The sequence below is a fragment of the Meleagris gallopavo genome, chromosome 26 (assembly GCF_905368555.1).
Source record: "Meleagris gallopavo chromosome 26, MGAL_WU_HG_1.1, whole genome shotgun sequence".
Classification (NCBI taxonomy): domain Eukaryota; kingdom Metazoa; phylum Chordata; class Aves; order Galliformes; family Phasianidae; genus Meleagris; species Meleagris gallopavo.
The window spans coordinates 2,922,167-2,940,410 of record NC_139429.1 but is presented as its reverse complement, the minus strand read 5'-3'; the positions used below and the strand labels follow the sequence as shown (position 1 = coordinate 2,940,410).

General features: G+C 46.6%; 1 protein-coding gene across 3 annotated transcripts in view; it reads right to left on the bottom strand.

Annotated features, from left to right (window-relative positions):
- SCN3B (sodium voltage-gated channel beta subunit 3) overlaps positions 1–18,244 on the bottom strand; it is a 63,952-nt gene that overhangs the window by 6,774 nt on the left and 38,934 nt on the right. For all 3 annotated transcript variants that reach the window (XR_014879712.1, XR_014879713.1, XM_085209394.1), the window contains exons 6-11: positions 13,979–14,164; positions 10,661–11,084; positions 10,112–10,168; positions 6,244–8,788; positions 2,087–4,031; positions 460–623 (exon numbers count right to left, since the gene is read on the bottom strand). Coding sequence is in view for 1 of the 3 variants with exons in the window: in XM_085209394.1 (XP_085065520.1) it covers positions 460–623; positions 2,087–2,162 (240 nt within the window). In the remaining 2 variants the exon portion in view is untranslated. The remainder of the gene's footprint in view (positions 1–459; positions 624–2,086; positions 4,032–6,243; positions 8,789–10,111; positions 10,169–10,660; positions 11,085–13,978; positions 14,165–18,244) is intronic.

Sequence of the window (18,244 nt, the reverse complement as noted above, 5' to 3'; positions counted from 1 at the left end):
ACTGGAAATTGACATTCATGTACATGCAACCCAAAATGTCTGAACTCACCAAGAGATTCTAGCTTTTCCTGCCATGGGTACCTGCTGTGTGCTAATCAGCTCAGCTAATCAGCTCAGCAAGAAAAGATGCTTTAGTTACTGCTCAGCAGCAGTGTTATAGAACCTTTGGGTAAAAATACCATACAAACTGAAGATCTAGGGTTTGCAGCTGAATTTAGCTACCAGTTCATCTCTCCTCCATGATATTAAAGCAGCCTGCTGGGCATTCCTACAGACTTTGAATGAAAACATGGCATAAACCTTGTTCTTCATGTCTGGATCTGTTCATCAAGGATCCTGTGGCAAGACAAACTCACACTCTTCATATTAAATCTTTTGGCTTCTCCCATGTGCTCTCTGGACCATATGTCACAAACATGGCCAACCAAAGCAAGGGCTCAGCTACCCAAACATACATACGGGTTCATCTTTGCCACCTTCCGGCCTGTAGAACCATTCCACCACTGTGCTGGCTGTGACCTCTTCCCTTTTCATGCAGGAGATGCAGAGCAGCTTCATGTCCGTCCCCTGGACCGCCTCTGTCTCTGACGGAACTTCAACACATACTGCAGAACAAAAACCAGCTAGGAAAAAAGCAGTGGAAGAAAAGTGAGCAAAGATATGAGAGAGAAACACAGAGACAGCAGTTATCCACACACATTGTCCCCAGTGGAAAACCTTTGATTCGTTACTAGCACCCTCTGCTTCTCTTCCTTCTCTGAGATATAAATAATGCTTCATAATTAACAGAAGGTGATCAATTCCTGCAGATTCACCTCTCCAGCATCTGCTTTGTTACAACTTTTAATTTTTCCCGTAGTAATTGACACTGTTTTGAAGGCATGGCTCATTCTTTCTTGCACATGCTGAGCAAGCTCCCATTCCAGCAGCGATTAAGAGTCTGGGATGAGAGGAAGCCCAGAATTCAAGCATGGAGGAATAGCTCGCTCTTTGTGCGAGTTGAAAGGTGGATGTTTTCATCTGGCAGCCTGCTCAAAACAAAGGGTTAAGATTCTCCATGCTTCCTGTTTCTAGGTTTCATAAGCAGTCCTGGAAATCAAGGGCTTGGACCTGAGTGCATTTGGCAGCTGGGGGAGTTATTGATTTTACGTGCACTCCGCTTTAAAACGCTTCCAATCAGATTTGTGCAAACATGGGCAGCTATAAAATACAGTTCTCCCAAATGAGACAAAAATCAGAGTCTGTGAAGGCAAATGCTTGATATGAAACCCAATGCTCCAGCGCGACATCTCAAGACTAAATCTCTGCTGACATTTGTCCCCTGGGCTAAACAATGCTGGGTTCCGTCTGTCCCACCCTGTCTCTGAGTGCAGCTCAGTGGAGATGCTGACTTTGCTGCTGCTCCCTCCTCCCCAGCCTCCGAGATTCCATTAACCCTCACTCTCATGCACTGTATTTTCCTGGGACCTATCCTGGAAACGGTCCCTTTCTCCCACATCACCTCTATGGATAGCAACAGTTTTCTGGGAGAAATACAGAAACGACTACTGGCTCATGCTCTACTCCAGTTACATTAAACACACACATGCAACACAGAGCTGTAGGTATCCATGCACATTAAATGGAGCTGTGTTAGCAGAATTAACGGCGTATCTTTGGATTGCAGATAAAATGGCAATAAAACCCAAACATTTCCTTCAGGTTACGCAGCCCGCACAGAAAAGCAGCGCTGAGCATGCACTGCATATGGGTTCATGTGGCCTCTCTGTGGAAACTGCACGTTAAATTACACTGCAAATTTTACAACAAAAGCAAACAGCGAGGAACTTGCAGGCGTGTGCAAGCGCACGCTTTCTGCCAGAAGTCCACTTAGCAATATTACATTTCTTTGCTCATATTAACTATTCAGGTTGGTATTAACTCCGTATCGGTGTTATTTCCTTCTCTTCTTACAAACAAAACAAAAAGCCGCTCCAAGGCTTTTGTGACAGCCTTAAAGGAACCCCGTGAGAAAAGAGCATCCTACAAGCACGCAGCGTGGCGACAAAGAACCCTCCTGAACACAGCACGCAATGGAAGCACCTACCCCAAACGACCAAAGCGGCCGAAGAAGCGCAGAGCAGCCTCGGCAGCGCAGCCATTGTTCCGAGCGAGGAGCTCATCGTCCCTCGGGCTCAGCTCCTCCTGTAAAACGCTCCGGCGCAACAGGATGCTCCGAGGATCCGCGATCCGGCAGCAGCACCACGGACAGGGCCGGGGCAACGCGGGCGGCTCCGGGCGCAGCAGGTGGCTGCGGGAGAAACCAAGCCACGCAACGCCGGGTCTCAGCAGCCCCACGGCCGGCAACGGCTGCGCGGAGCTCAGCCTCGCCCGGGCGGGGGGCCCGGCTCACGGCAGGCATGCGCGGGCCCTCCCTCACCGCCGGCCCCAACCCCAACGCGGGGCTCCTCCCGGTTGTGGAGATGCAGTTCGAGGTTTCCTTGCTGGGTTCTGCTGGAGTCAGGGGAGGGGGCCGTGCTCTTTTTCACTTTTGGCTGGAGAGGGGATATTAGCATCGTTTATCTGTCTCGGAAATAAAGCCAGATAAAGAGCAGGGGGAGAGTTATCCGTGCGAGGTCACCGAGAGGGCTTCGCCTGTAACGAGTTTAATACTAGCATTTGTATGGCTCTGAAGGTCACAGTTGGAAATACTGGGAAATCCTCTCCTCGTGTTCCAGTCCGACTCCCAGGAGCTCGGTGCCAGCAGCAGGCTGGGTTTTTTCTGCTTGGACTGGAGCCACAGCACCCAGAAAGGCTCCAACTCTGAAGGTCACAGTGGGCAGAGAGGGAGAAACGAAGCGCTCGTTAAATGGGCTCCCTCTTCACAAAGCATCTGCGCTGATGGCAGCTCAATGCACAGCACAATCTATTGAATGAAACCTGGCCAATTCCATCAGACAGTGACATGGGAGCAACTGCCAAAACCCAGAAGTGCCTGTTGGACAGATGAGAACCACCCAACAGAAAACAGCAGCCATCTGAAAGCATTGGCTTCAGCCCTCAGGCTGGACATGGACTCCCCAGCAGGGCACTACAGTGCTGAGTTTGGACCTTCCCAGCACTGCAGCTTGATCCTGAGGGCACATGCATGCAATCTGGTCCCTACACTGCATGAGCAAAGCAGGCGTAGAACAAAAACAGTGAATGCTCTTCCTAAACATCATCCAATTGTTTGTATCGGAGGCTACGACCCCTGAAACCTTTGCAGTCCTGAAGTATTGCAGCAGTGGCTGAGCAAAGCCATGGCAGCTTTTATCTCCTCTGCTCATGGGGTTCTCCAGCTTTATCCACCATGCTACCATCAAACTTCCCAAAGAGAACACCTATATATCTCCAGGAGCCAGGAGCAGAGACCAGATGTCAGCAACACCCTTCCATTTTCTCCCTTAAAAGCCATCTGTTGTGAATGTCCACATCAGAATATTACCTTTTCCCTGAAGGAAGCAAAAATAGCACCTCCAATACCCAGAGATGATAATACATAAAGTCACATGCTCATCTCCCATTGCCCCTCACTGTTTCCACAACTCAACAAAAGGAAAGGCAGGCTTAACTACAGGATTTGCTCCTAGCTTTTCCGGAACAATCCATCCTGTGTGTGGCAGATGAGTGCTGGTGGAGGGTATTTTTATAGCCACAGGAACCACTCAACAATGTTCACAGCCATCTCATTTGACAAGCACCTGTTTCACGAAGTGCAGTGGAAATCACATCTGTTCCCAGGCAGCCAGGTGCACTGCCAGGAGCTGCAGGACACGGATCAGCAGAGCTGCACTGTGCTGTGCTGCTCTACTTACATCTATTCCAGAGAACACTGCCAGGAGTGGCAGAGAGGGTCCAAGTCTTTAGGATTACAAGGATGCAGCAGCTCTATGATTTGCTTAGCAGCCACTAATTAACCCTTCATCCTCAGCACAGCCTAGCTCAGGTGCCTTGGTGCTCCTCCTCTTCTCCTCTAACTCCAGGCACTCCAGAAGTCGTCTGACAGCCAACTGAAATGACATAACAAACAAACATCCTTAAACAGTAACAAGTTTTCCATCAGGATCATTTATGTGCAGACCTGAAGCACTGCACACTACTCATCCTGGTCAGACTGGAGTTCTAATTACTACTTAAAAATGGGAAACGTGGCCCAGGGGTGAAGAAAATCGCTGGTGAAACACAATAAGCCACAGGGCAGAGAAGCAAACAGACATCACATCCTCTCCCCATCTAGAGCACACTTCTATGTGCACTGCAGACAAAGCATTTTCATAGAATGGCCTGGGTTGAAAAGGACCACAGTGCTCATCCACTTCCAACCCCCTGTTACGTGCAGGGTCGCCAACCACCAGACCAGGCTGCCCAGAGCCACATCCAGCCTGGCCTTGAAAGCCTCCAGAGATGGAGCAAAGATGATTTGCAGTGCATGCTCTTGGTCCAGAACATGCTCCCTGGACTATTCGGGTATGCTGTGTGTTTTTAGAATGAAAGGGAGAGATCCTTTAATTCTTGCTCTGAGCTGGGCTTGGCTGGGAACCACTCCAACATCTCCACGTGCCTGTTTTGAACAGATGTTAAATGCTGCCCAGACCTCTTCAGAAAACCTTGCAAATAAACGAGACATCATACTGAAAGCTTCTTTGCTGCATGAGAGATGGAGAGCACATATTCTTCATAACCCACCCACTCTAAGGATGCACAGCCTCTCCTCCTTGCTCTGATGCCTGCAGGGAGCAGGCTGGAGCAGAGGCACAGCCCATAGGGTGCAGGATGCTCAGTGCCACAAAGCCCTTGGCCATTTTAGCACTTCAGAGGACATGGTGAAGGGGGATGAATGTTGAGAAATCTTGAGAGCTGCAAGAAGCAGCCCAACTTATCATGCAGGGGTTGCTATGGCAACCCACCCAGTTAATGCTTCACCAGCAAAAAGAAAAGAAAAAAGGGTGGAAGAAAAGGCTGGTACTTCTGCACAGGCACAACAGGACGAGGAGATAAAAAATAAATTCAGCACCCCCACCCCCATTAATCCCTCAATCTTCTGGTCTCTGAGCCAGGCTACGGGAGTGGGAGCACAGAACCTGCATCTCTGGCCTCCACGTGACAGCCATCTCAGCAGTTCCCTCCGCCACTGCAATAATCGTGTCAGCTCACTTCAGCACAACTGTCCTCTGTGCTGTGCAGCTAAACATCAGCAAAGCTTGTTCCTTGCCCCTTTCCCATCCATCAGGAGCCAACACAGACCCACTGCTGCCACCAATTTCTCGTTGCCATCCCAGCCTCAAGGCAGCCAAAGCAGTGCAAAAACAGACTGTGCATGTTCTCACTTTACTACTGCTCCCAGAGCTTCAACTAGCTCTGCTCATGTCTGAAGAAGAGACCTCCAAGGCCTCTGGATGGGTGATATTCTGACCTCTTAATTCCAACTGCTCTCCCTTTCTGTTTTCAACGACAACACACAAAGCATCCCTATGCCATCCTTATCTCCCAGAAAAAACAGTCTGCTCAATAAGCCTCCTTAGTTCCTAGAATTCTTTTCTTTTCAGATCTACAAACAAGGAGAACTGGACATACAGACTCCTCTCTATGAACAAGAGGGCTCAGGCCAGCTGTCTGTGAGTCCTCAGTGCCTTTCATAGTGGTGCTCTCTCTCAGATAAATACTTCCTCCAACACAGAAAAGCACTGCATAAGCCCAGGTCTGTTCACACACGCAACCTGTGTACTTGGATCCCTTTTAGCAGCAGGTGTGCTGTGAAGGCTGGGTTGAAAACTGCCCCGTTTATGAGAAATTGGCACTGAGATTCATTCATCCGCATTGCTACCACGTTGTGGTCAGTTAAGCCCTGGTGCCACTGCAGGTACTTTTGAGATACTGTTTTCTGAGCCTCAGCACCAAGAAGCTCAAGCAGTGTATATGCACGTAGGCAAGCCTTTGCGTGCTATAACTGAAGTGCTGTTTTACCAATCTGCTATTTAACAAGGTGGCACTTTCACAGCTATGCTTTTAGGCCTCTCCTCAGCCCATTCATTTCAGCAGTGGATGGAAATCCATTAGCAGCAGATTGCCACACGCAGTCATTCACATTTGCTCATTTAATTTCTCGTACTCTTAAAACTCTTACTGCTACTGAAATACACCGCTGCATCAATTATTTTAGCACCTTGCAATGACTCTTCTTCAGTAAAATAAAATCCTGTGCACCAAGTGTTACCATCTTACCTTGGCTGAATTGGATTGAAAGCCACTGCAGTTTTCTTCCTTAAAGGGTAAGGCTGAACCTCCCTACAGCCAGCATTAAACAAGGAAAACACATCATTAACTCCTTTTCCAAGTCCCTAGAATGCTGCTTCTCAAATGTGATTTGTTTGACCAGGGAATACAAAGGATTCAGGAACACAGCCCATGTATGGCTGCATATATTCACTATCTTGCACTGCTGTGTCTCCCATTGTGAAAAAGAAACTTTCTCAGTTTTTGGCTTGTCCTGTGCCTTCCATCTGCGTGTTTCCAGCTCTCTCTTCCATAGCACAACTGTCATCATCTTTCAGCTAAAAGAACAAGCACATTTGTAATATATCAGACATCACATGTAAAAAAGGAAAAACAATTATTCCAGCTTCAATATGACAAATCTGAAAGGTCTTTTGACAGTGAGAAATGCCTTCTCGGTCAAATTCAAAGTTGCTGGGTAAAGTAATGCAAGTTTCACAGAGCTTTAAATCTGTAAAAAGTCTCTTTTGCTTTCAAAGCTATATTTTTCAAAGAGAACTTCAACACCCTTGAAGCAAGCACCTTCTCCTGGCTAGGTATTCTGCTACAGCTCGCTGCGTTTTAGTCGTTCTATTAACTTTACACAAAGAAACAAGCATTAAAAAAAGAGAGAGAGAGAGAGAGAGAGAGAGCAACCACTGGTTTCTACCCAAATTCTATAGGAAAGGAGAGGTTACGCGCAGCCCGGCGGGGTTTGCAGTGCCGCTGACGGCCGCCAGAGGGCGCTGTTCTCTCTGCGTTACGGAGCGCTCCGGCAAAGCGCGGCTCCTCCCCGCACAGGGAGGCAATGCGCTTCTACAGAGCTGGAGATGCACTGCGTTAGTGCGCTCCTATGCTCCCCTCTGATGGGTTTGTTGTTCACTGTTCACCTCATGAGTCCCCATCACCTTGCACGCACGAGACTTTGCTCAGTGGACGAGCCTTTCTGGCTTTCTGTCCCGTGATCTCATGGCTGTGAGTCGTCCAGGGTCTCAGCTGGTCAATAATTAAAAATCAACTGAGAACAAAACTTACTGTGGAAGAGCCATGAGTTGTACAACAAGAATGGATCCCATAAGTCTGTGATGTTCCATTTCTGGCCTGGATTCTTCTTAATATTCTACCAACAAGCTGGGCAACCCCAAACTTCACCTCTGCAAATTTCACCTCTTTAACTTATCCACAAATAGAGTACGTGTCCCTCACTTACACCTTTCCCTGGTTACTGAGAAATTCTCCAGAAGTACTTCACTTTTCTGAGGTGAAAAACAAACCTACGTCAAAGCTGCACGTGGTGGCTGTCAGGCGGAATGCAATACTTAACACTTTGTGTGCGAGGCTGAACAGGGCCCTTTCACCCCAAAGACCTGAAATTCCTGATACAGCAAAACCATGAAATCCCTGCAAATAGACCAGCTTTGTTCACTGCCTGCCAAGGCTAAAAGCATTTGGCCATAAAGGACGTAAGTGATGCTTAACGAGGACATCAGATTTCTGCGACGCAGTAAAAGCAAGAGGGAGGCAGAAAGTCCTCCCCAGACCTAAGTTTGGAATGCAGCACCAACTCCATCCACACACTCACCTTGCCCTCACTCCTCCTGTTTCACCTCTTGCTGTCCTCTTTGCCCTGCCAACCCCTGCGCCTCCTACACCTCCCTCAATTTGCTCTGTCATTCTGCCCTGTCTGCAGCTCATCTGCAGCCCTGTCTGCCCTCAGCCCCTCTCACTGCTTTTTCCTCCATGGTGCCTCCACAGATCACGTGCTTTGCATTGAACAGAGAGGACACTACACAAAAATAGACTGTATTGCATGCAGTGACCAATTACAGTGAGTCACTACTTTTATCAAGAAGATACAGACCATATAAAAACACTGGCGTTGGCTATAATTAATAAACAAGATGCTCTAAGAAGAATGAATCAGTAACTGCTGATATCATACACAGATATCTGTGCATTCCAGCCAGATATCAGCCAGGTAAGATAAAGTGATTTAAAAACCTAGAGATAGTTGGGGAATCAGACAGGCTGGCAGGAACAGGGAATAATGCAATTCCAGCAGCAGTCCTTGAACAGAGCAGAACAAAAGCACCCCTACATCACGTTCCATGGACAGGATGGCCAGCTACCTGAGTCAGATAATTAATTGCTTGGAGGTCACTGTGGTTGCGTATTTCAAGGTCAGCTTAAACTAGGTCATCAGCTCAAGTCTGTGTTTTGGCCAAGGCTAAAAATCAGGGTCAACTGCCAGCACCACAGCGAGGATGAAACCAAGAGTGTTCTTGGTCCTAAAGGTGCCATTATTATTTGTCCACCCTCAATACTAATGAAACCAAACCCAATTTTTTGGATGGTACTTAACTTCGGAAAGAGAGACCTCCAGCACTAGAGGTGGGGCCCTCCAACTCAAGAACATGGGATGCTGTTGGTGGATGCTCCCCAATCACACTCACACAGCAGAAATCCAGCATTCCAGCACCGTGTTTCCAGAAGGCCATTGCTATTGGAAGAACTCCTTATTAAAAGAAAAGGGTGCTTATTATTACTCATAAATGAGAGAGAAGCTTGCTGCTATAAGAGAATTAAGTTTTATCTGCACTTCCAATACATTTTCCTTGCTATTACTATGTGTACATTTGAATAATCAAAACAAGAAATCACTTGCTGTGCCTTTTGTCTCTTTTCTTTCCTATTTGCACAGATTCAGCCCCACAGGATCCCTGTCCAGACAACAATCACCCAAGGAAAACAGTAGGCTGTGCATAAGGAGCCATGCTGATCACATCAGGGAGAGAACCCCATACACATGTATGCTACTCAAAGAGGCAACTATATGTGTCCCTCTATATACAGGTTGGGGTATTGAAAGCCATCCATAGTATCACAATAGCCCTGTAGGAATGAGGTGAAAGAGTACCCAGGTGACCCAGTGAGGAGTGGTGTGATCATTCCCATTCCAATGGCACTACACAGCTGCTAACAGTACCTGAGTTTCTAAATTGTGATCATTCAAGCACCCAGGATGCTCACAGTACACCTCCAACAGCTACTTATTACTTCCAGTGTAAACAACCTCCAATATAAAAACGTTTCTGGAAGAACAGTTTCCATTCTAAAGCCAAGATCTTTTATTTTCAAGACTTTCTACGGGTTTTTATGGGTAGGATCAGCAGAACAGAGGTCACCATGAACCTTCATGCACCTGAACGAATACCACAGACATCATGGGATACCCACTATTTTTCAGAAGACTTTGAACAAAACCACTGAGGGAGAAATATATATATATATATATATATATATTTTTTTTTTCTATAAAAACACATGAGTTTTATGCCAGAAATTTCATTACATTAAAACCAGGCTGTGCATTCCAAAGCACAACCCTGACAGATGTTTCCAGTTGGCTGCACTTAAAACATCCCCCCTTTGCCTGGTAGGGATTATATTCCCATCTCCAGTGCATAACTGCTCTCCCTGCACAGCTCTGGGTGCCAGAGAGAAAGGTGCTCATTGGGTTTGAGCTGCACACTGCAGAGGGCAACTCCCACTGCTTTTACCACAGTCCTTCCTCCTCCTACACCCATCCTGATATAAACCAGATGACATATTCTAACAAAGGAGCTGTTTGTTCTATAAATAGGTTTTTTTTCCCCTCACATACCACAGGAGTGAGAGCCCTTTCCCAGCGTCTAAGAACAACAACACACAACCAGTATCAACATGGGTTGTTTCCCCAAGAAATGACACAACTTCAGTGCAGCACACGCAAGCACGGAGCTATTTCTGAAGGAGAAATAAGGATTTCACACATCCTCAGTGAATGCTGGGAGCTTACTTTGATTTAGAAAGAAACGTGCTTTCTGTGATGTGTCAGGGCAGCTTCTTTCATTCTCTGAAAGCAAGAAAGAAAACTGCATTTTTACAGGAACTGTAATCTAAAATCACTTTAAAAATTAACAGCAAACTATCAACAAGTATCTTAATCACAACAGCTAATTTGAGTTCACCCAAAATACCATGAAACACGCCAATTTTCCACCCCAATTATTATAGGGTGCATAGAAGTAGAATTTGGAAGACCATTTAGATACACGGGGCAAACTCCAGAGATAACTGATGCTAAATACATTCGGGTTTTCAATATCCCTTCCCTATCACCTCCTGATTTCTGGAGGTGCTGCCAACGAATCAGTCCCTCAACCACTGCAGCCCACGAGGACCAACCCCAGCAGGAGGCACAGGGGCTGACCGAGGCCAAGCACTTTGCTGAAGGCCACAGATTAAAGCCAGGTTGAGGCGAGGGCCCCTGCCTTCCTGTTTCCTGTTGCCATGACCAGGTTACACGGCCTCCGCCCCACCACTGACCCCTTCATTGCATTCATACCTTCATTGCTGCCCCATGATCATGCACAGGTCTGTTTATCAATCCTGGTCTTCTGCCTGGACACAGCTTGCTCAGCAAAACCTTCTCACTCGTTTCCCTTTCCAGGCAAAGCTTTACAATCCCTTCTCTTCCCCATCTTGCTCGTGGAACACATGGATGCCCACATGCTAACATTTCAGTACCAGCAGCTGCTCCTGCTGAGGATGGCAGCATCTTCTTACCTTAAACCACTTCACACAGCTGCTGCTGCAGCACAGCACAGACCTGAACACAACCTTGGGAATCCACTGCACGACTCTGAGGACAGGCTACAACTGATAATGCAGGTAGGAATGTTTCCTGCAGCAGATAAGATTTTCCTGAGTGTTGTTCCAGTCTCAAAGCCAAAAAATGGGCTTGAAAGGCTAAAGTCTTCTGACTACATCTGGAAAACACAACACAAACACCCTGCTGTGAGTAGGAGCTATCTCCAAGATATAAACTTTATACACTACCTCAGGAGGCGTTTCAACATTCCTGGCCACCAAACTGCAAATTCCTTTCAGCTCATAATGTAATAAGATGGGAGTTCTCATAGGTACAGTGATGCTGAACAGCATCAGAGGGCTGAGCAGCATCAGGAGTCCTTCAGGGAGAAAGAGGAGAGCTTCACTACAGCAGGTTGGTGCAGCAGAAAGCACAGCTACTGGATCAGGAGAACTGCCTGCCTTGCATAGCAGACCCCAGTACTCATTCAAGGAATCTCAGAAAAGGAAATGTTTTCCCACCTGTGTCCTGCTCTATTGAGGCCAACCCAGTCTCAGCTTCAGCTGGAATTTCCTACTTCAACCTTAAGCAAAACTCCCCAGCCCTTCCCTGGAGCAGTCTAGAATGCAGTTCATGTGTGACAGAGGTTCTCATTCTTTGGTGCAGAGCTTGGAAGTGGGAAGGAAGCAGCATTCCCACACTCATTCCCATTGCCAGCTGGTTGCCTCTATGCAGTTAATCACCCACCTCTCACGTGGCCTGTAACACTTTCTGCAAGCAGGCTGGCAAGCACAAGCTGGCTACCAATACAGAATTAGGGCATGCAGCACTGATGAGCATGAAGATGAAGACTGGAGTTCTGCCCTTGGGTCTTTCCAGACATACACAGGCTATGAGGCTGAGTTTTGCTGTTTATCAACACATAATGCCAGAACAGAAAGTAGGTCAGCAAGCAGGATATCTCAAAACTGCAGGAAACTACCTGCCAATGTCTGTCTCTGGGGTGGGCTGGATGCGTGTAGGCACCAGCAGAGCTGATTTTTAGAGAGAAAGAACAGAAACTGCTTGATCCCAAGTGTGTAGTGGGCTCCCAAACACTAAGTGAAGCAGCAGAGCAAGAGAGCCAGTGCTCAGGAGAGATGTTCACACTGAGGAGCTGGGGTCCTGGGCAGAGGCATGCTGCCAGCTCTGGGTGCTCTCTCTGCACCAAAAAGTCAGCCCAGTGCATGGCAAAGCAGTGATTACAACATCAGACTCAGCACAGGCACACACAGCTTTAAGCTATTCTTCCTGAGCGTCCTACATAACAAACCCAAACAAATTAAGGAATGAGTAATGGAAAGGTAGGAGGTGGCAAGGCTTGTTTTGGTTCAGGAAAGGATTCCCATCCCTTGCCTGGAATCTAAATTAGATTCAATTTAGATTACAATGAGGCAAGGCCAAACCCCCTTGATGAATGAGTTGCTGAAGTAGATCACTTGTATTTTGCAGCTGTTCTTTAATAAATTCATTTATTTGTCTCCTGCTTCTGCTTTTGTTTCTGGTATTAACAGCCTCGTGCCATGTCCTCCCCTGTTCCTTTAGTTTAGGATAGCCCTTACAATCTCTCTAAGTGAGGACAGAAGCAATTTGTTTTCTGGTGGAGAGAGAATGTGTGCTTGGGCTGATAAGTGGATTATCTCCATAAACACCCTTTATAATGCAACGACACCCCAGCTCACAAAACCAAAGGAATTAATCACAGCCAGCAATGTGACATGCAAAGGAGAAAGCTCCCTCTCCTGCCTGCTATGCTGGTATTGCAGCCAGGCTCTCCTCTTTAGGGAAAAGCAAGGAAAAATGCACATAAATAAGAAAATCCATGTTCATGCTCACCATGTGTCTGCAGGAAAATGTGCCCAGTGAATACAGACCACAGCAGCTGTGAGGTTACAGCACTGTGTGCCCCAGCTGGGCATTCAATTGCAAGAAACACGATGCACACAGCCAGCATCTCTAGTTTTGAACATCAGATCACACCATGGGCAGTCCTGAAAACTCAAAACTTGCTTTTACACCCTAAATAACTGCTGACAGCCCAGTCCATGTTGCACTGCATGCACAGAACAATTTACAGAGCAAAACCTCCAGCTGAAATGCATTTAACAGCTTAGAAACATACAGAGAAAAACGATGCCAGGAAGCACAGTGCCAAGAGCACCTCAAATTGATGCAAGAAATGAACAAAGGAACTTTAGGGATGGTTTGAAGGAAACAAAAGAATGTTTTACACAAAAGGGACGGGGACAGTGCTGGTTGCAGGACAGAGTCCAGCTACTCTGGGGATGCTCAGGCACTGTCTGGCTGGCTTGCTGCAGTACAGGCTTTCATTTTGTTCTCCTGATACTCCCCGTCCCAAAGGTACTGCAGGAGGTATCACAGCCCCTGTTATCTCCCTCTCAAGAGAAATCAAGAACGTGCAGCTACTTAAAGCAGATGCTCAGTTCCTCACTGGACTGAAACTCTTTTATCTCTGACTCATCTCCATAAGGAAATGAAGCACATGCAAATCATATATGGATCCAGAGCAGTACCTGGCAGATCTTTGCAGGCATTCATTCATTTCATACTTCTCAAGCACTAATTTACAGCTTGCTCTTGCTGAGTAATGGGGTCGGTGTAAATCAAAAGCAAAATCTGTCAGTGGCAGCTAGTAACAAGAAGGGATGTGTCTGAAGGCAGGCAGGACAGAATGCTGACCAGCAGCACCCAGCAGTAGCAGCAGGCATGCTCTTCACCTCCAGCAACTTCAAGCTGCCCACCATGAGGGTCAAATGCACTCTACTGCTTTACCTCAGTTTCATGAAGTCCAATCACAGAATCGCTCAGGTTGGAAAGACCTTCAAGATCACCGAGTTCAGAAGGAAAGACAGAACCTTGCAACCCAGCCTGAAACCCACAGCAGGAAGCTGAATGCAGTGGGTCAAAGTCCTGCTTAGAGGGAAAGCCCACAGTGGTTGGGCTTAACTTCACAGCTCAGTGACTCAGGAGCAGAGATGGATTTGGGGGAAAGGGCGTAAGTGAGGATCTTACCTGGGGATGATGCAGCTCTGTGATGTGGTGCCAGTTTCCTCTGATGGGTCAAAACCAAAGCGCTGTAATTCCGATGCAAGTCTGCTCATTTTTGTCTCTTCCTTAGAGAACCCAACTTCGCAAACAAAAACGAACACTGAGCTTTTAGTTTCTGTCACCTTCTGCAGATTCAGTCCACTCATCATTCTGGTGAGGAGAAATCACAACATTACTTTGCAGAGTACAAGACAGTTCCCCCAGCACCAGCACTGCATTACAACCACCTCTCCTTACGATGCTATTTTCCCTTTCCCAATTTCTGAGGCCTGCTCAATTGTTTCGCTGGTGTATTTCAGTCGTCTTTTCCTACTGTGTAGCACATAATTCTTCCTCTCCTTTAACTTTGCACACATTTTAATATAAAATGATACTCATTTTGTAGTTTCACTTCAGCAGCTGAATAATACACTTTAGGATGATCTGCAAGACAGGAATATTTGAATGCACTTCTGATTTTATGTACCAACCCAATAAACATAGTTCTTTGTCCAAAGAGCTTTCTTGAATGGATGTTCAGTTATTAATCTTCAAATACATTACATTGAAAAGTAATTTATTTTCAAACGATGCAGCAGCATCCATTTCTACATGCTGTGATTACAAAGCCTCATTTTTCCAACAAGTGGAAATTTTCAGGGTCCTGAAATAGCTGTAAGTGAGGCATTATTATATCCATATCAGCTATCAAAGTACCAGATTTCACTTCCATGGAAGCAAATACTAACTCATGTATTTCAATTTGCCACGATACATTTTCCTTAGGAGAGAGGAATAATATACATTTTGGAACTTTTTGAGCCATCCCTAATGCATTATCTGTCCCTATTGTCCTGGCTGCCCAAACTGCACTACAATTTAAAAGAATTACATGAGCAGACAAAGACCAAGTTTACTATTGCCAGCTGAAAAGCACGTGGAGAATGGCCAACAAAACCCCAAGTCAGTAACTAAGTTACGCACATTTCCAAATTTAAAATCCCATCATCATCATCAAGAAGAATGAGAACTTCTAGAGTAAAATTACCATGCTGGCACTAAGCACTGTAAATCTCATCACCAAGCAGCTCTCACATTAGGAGAGACGGCTTTTAGGATGCCTCCTGGAATCGAGATGGCAAAACGCTGCACATTCCTCTACCAACAGTTCTCTAAACCCAGTCGGTTTCACAGCTCATCAATACACTTGAGAAGGAATAAGGCTGTCTAGTCACAACCAAGCTGAAAAAAAAAAAAAGCTGTCTGACTCAATCCTTTATTTTACATTCACGCCAACCTCCTAACTGCTTAATTAGCTGTGAGGGTGAGCTATGCAGAGGCTCTGGAAGCCAACCTATTTATCATTTGCATTTGAGCGATTTCTCCATCTTTGCAAAGCGATTTGCAAGCAAACACCAATTACTGCTGTGATGCGGCTCATGGTGGTGGGCACAGCGCTGATGTGGCCGTGCTGTTCCAACTCTGCAGCTGTGCTCCGACCCCCTCTGCCCTGGGAGGTGCCTGGAAGTGGGGAACCATGGAATCATCAATGCTGACTTCCAAAAGGAGATCAGCTGGAGCACAGTGCTTGCTGCATTGCTTGTGCAGACAGGCTGCACAGCAGCAAGGAGGAGCGCTTGGGGCAGAGCCACAACCAAGACAACTCAATTTGTTCTCCCTCTCATCAAAAGCGGAGATCTTGCCAAGCTATTTCAGCTTGTTTGCTTGCTTATATTACCACGATTCTTATTTGCATGTAACTCATGACTGACCTCAACCATCACCCCGCCGACTTGTAGGGCTCTGCATACTGAGCACGGCGTTGCCCACATAGGCACCTCTCCTTCCCACTTAGTTTGTTCACAAATCCACTCAGCTCAGATGCATTCAGGATAATTTACTCTTGAAGCAGAACTTGACGGGACTTGTCAGAACCGTTCTTGGTAAAAATCAGCAATAGCAGCAAATCCTTCCCCACGGATGTGACAGACGGAAGCTCAATTCCTGCCTAAATGTGGTCATTGGAAGCCCAAGGACAACACGTGCCCACATCCGCGACTCCTTCTGACAGGTCTGTACACAAAAGCCAAATGAAAATATGCCATATCCTTCAAAAATGCTTATTTTGGCATTTAAAACATGTCACCTGGGCTCATCTATAGGCATTTGTTCCTCAGGACAGGACTCGCCTCCCCTAAAAGCCAGGGATTTCATCCAAATTATTCTTCCAGGCTCCTCCTCTGTTCAGGCAGAGAGCAGCATGCCTCCACAGTGTAATCATTATCTCATATATGCTTAACACAAACGAGATGAATTGCTGTCTGGAGGTGCTTCTTTCTTCCCTTTGGCTATAAAGACAAACTGTGTGACTAGCGCAGCCTCAGAGTTAAATGAGATGAGCTGTATCTCATCCTAAGCAATTTTATACTAGGGGATCTCATTATGTTTCTCAGCCATCAAGCAAATTATACGGCAAAGGGACGCAAATGAAGCAAGCAGAAAGCTTGGGTCTCACTACTACCTCACTACTGCCATTCATTTCACTGTGGGAGCACTCAGGTTGTGGGGCAGCCAGCTGTGCAAACCCTGGAGCAGATTGACAGCCCCACAGAGCAGCACATCACAGAGCTGTGACACTGTGACCATGATGTCTGCAGATTTCCTGGTTCTTCTGCAGGCTGCTGCCCCTCTGTGACTCAGCTTCTCCATCCATAAAGAGGCAATGATGCTCCTGACCTCTTTTGATCTACTGGTGGAAAAACAACCCCGGCACGTAGTGGACATGCATAGGCTGCCCAGGGCTGAGCCTTGAAGGGTGGTACTAAAAAGGTCTCATTCTGCAACCCTATGGGGTAATGGGGCCTTTCTGGGGCTGAGCACAGTAAATAACGAAGCACTGCAGAAATGATGTACAAAAGGAGAAGTCTACAGGGAAAAAGCTAAGCTCAGTGAACGTTTTCTACTGAAGACAATATTTTGGAACTGTTCAATACAAACATTTCACCAGAACAAAACTACAAAACACTTGAGTACATGTCACATCTAACAAGACTTGGCAGCCTCTGTGAAATGCCTTTTCCAACATTAACCATGCTGTCTCAAGCCAATCCCAAAGCTGCACGGGCCACAATGGGACACGAATTCAAAGATGCTGTCAACATCATGTCCAAGTTTCCAGCCCATCAGGCTCAGAATTCATCTTCTCTCCCAACAGTGACTCAAACTTCTACTAACTCAAGTGCTGCAGAGTGCAGAAACAGACTTCACATAGAAGCCAGGGTGACAGCACAAAGCATGAGGCTTTATTAAATATCAACTAATTATTCCTAATCAGAATAACTTCTGTCCATCCAATTCGTAATTATTTTAGAGGTGAGAAAGAATGAAAAAAATACCTTAAGAAAAAGCCTGGCTGTTACTAACATAGACGTCACTAAGTCAGAAAGCAGCATGTAGCAGCTATGGCCCAATTCAAAACAACATGTGAGCTTCTTTAAAAATCATCAATATTGTACTGAACAAGAGCCTGTCCCTTCCTATAAGAGCCAGTGGGTCCCTGAGCATGGCTGCTGTCATTCCTGGGCCATACAGTCCTCTGGAACACGTTTTGGTTCACTTTTACCTCTGAAAAACACATGGCTTGTGTGGCCCTGCTAGCCAAGCCCCAACCCTATAACTGTAATTCTTAGGGAACTGACTTTGCACCAATTTGCATCCAACGGGCAGTTGGACTGGTTCTGAGCAGCAGCCAAACAATACTCAGTGTCAATCCAAGCTGAGGGCATTTTCCCAAGAGGAAAGCAGGTGAAAGGTCCGACAGCCCCAGGATGGAGCAGAGGGATGCACTCAGCCCATGGGAGGAGCACAGCCTCCTCCTTCCTTACCGCCAATTGCTCCCCTCAAGGCCATCACTGCATGTGAAACTGGATGGAGCCAAGGGCAGGGAAACCAGCGTGAGACCACAGCACAGACACTGGTGCTGAGGGCACAGGGCCCAGCTGAGTCCCTTCACGTGCCTTTGACAAATACGAAACGAGTTTTTCCTGACCCCAAGCATTTTCAGTGCAAGGTCTACACGGGTGACATTTCACACTGCTCTGGGCTGCATACAAACCCACGTGGTTTTTAAATTCCACAGACAAAATGCTGCTTTCAACTTCACTTTGCAGCTCAAACATCTCCGTTGTGTCACACCCAGAACCACTTCAAAGACCATTTTCTCTCACTCTGAAAGTTTCTGAAAGCACGTAG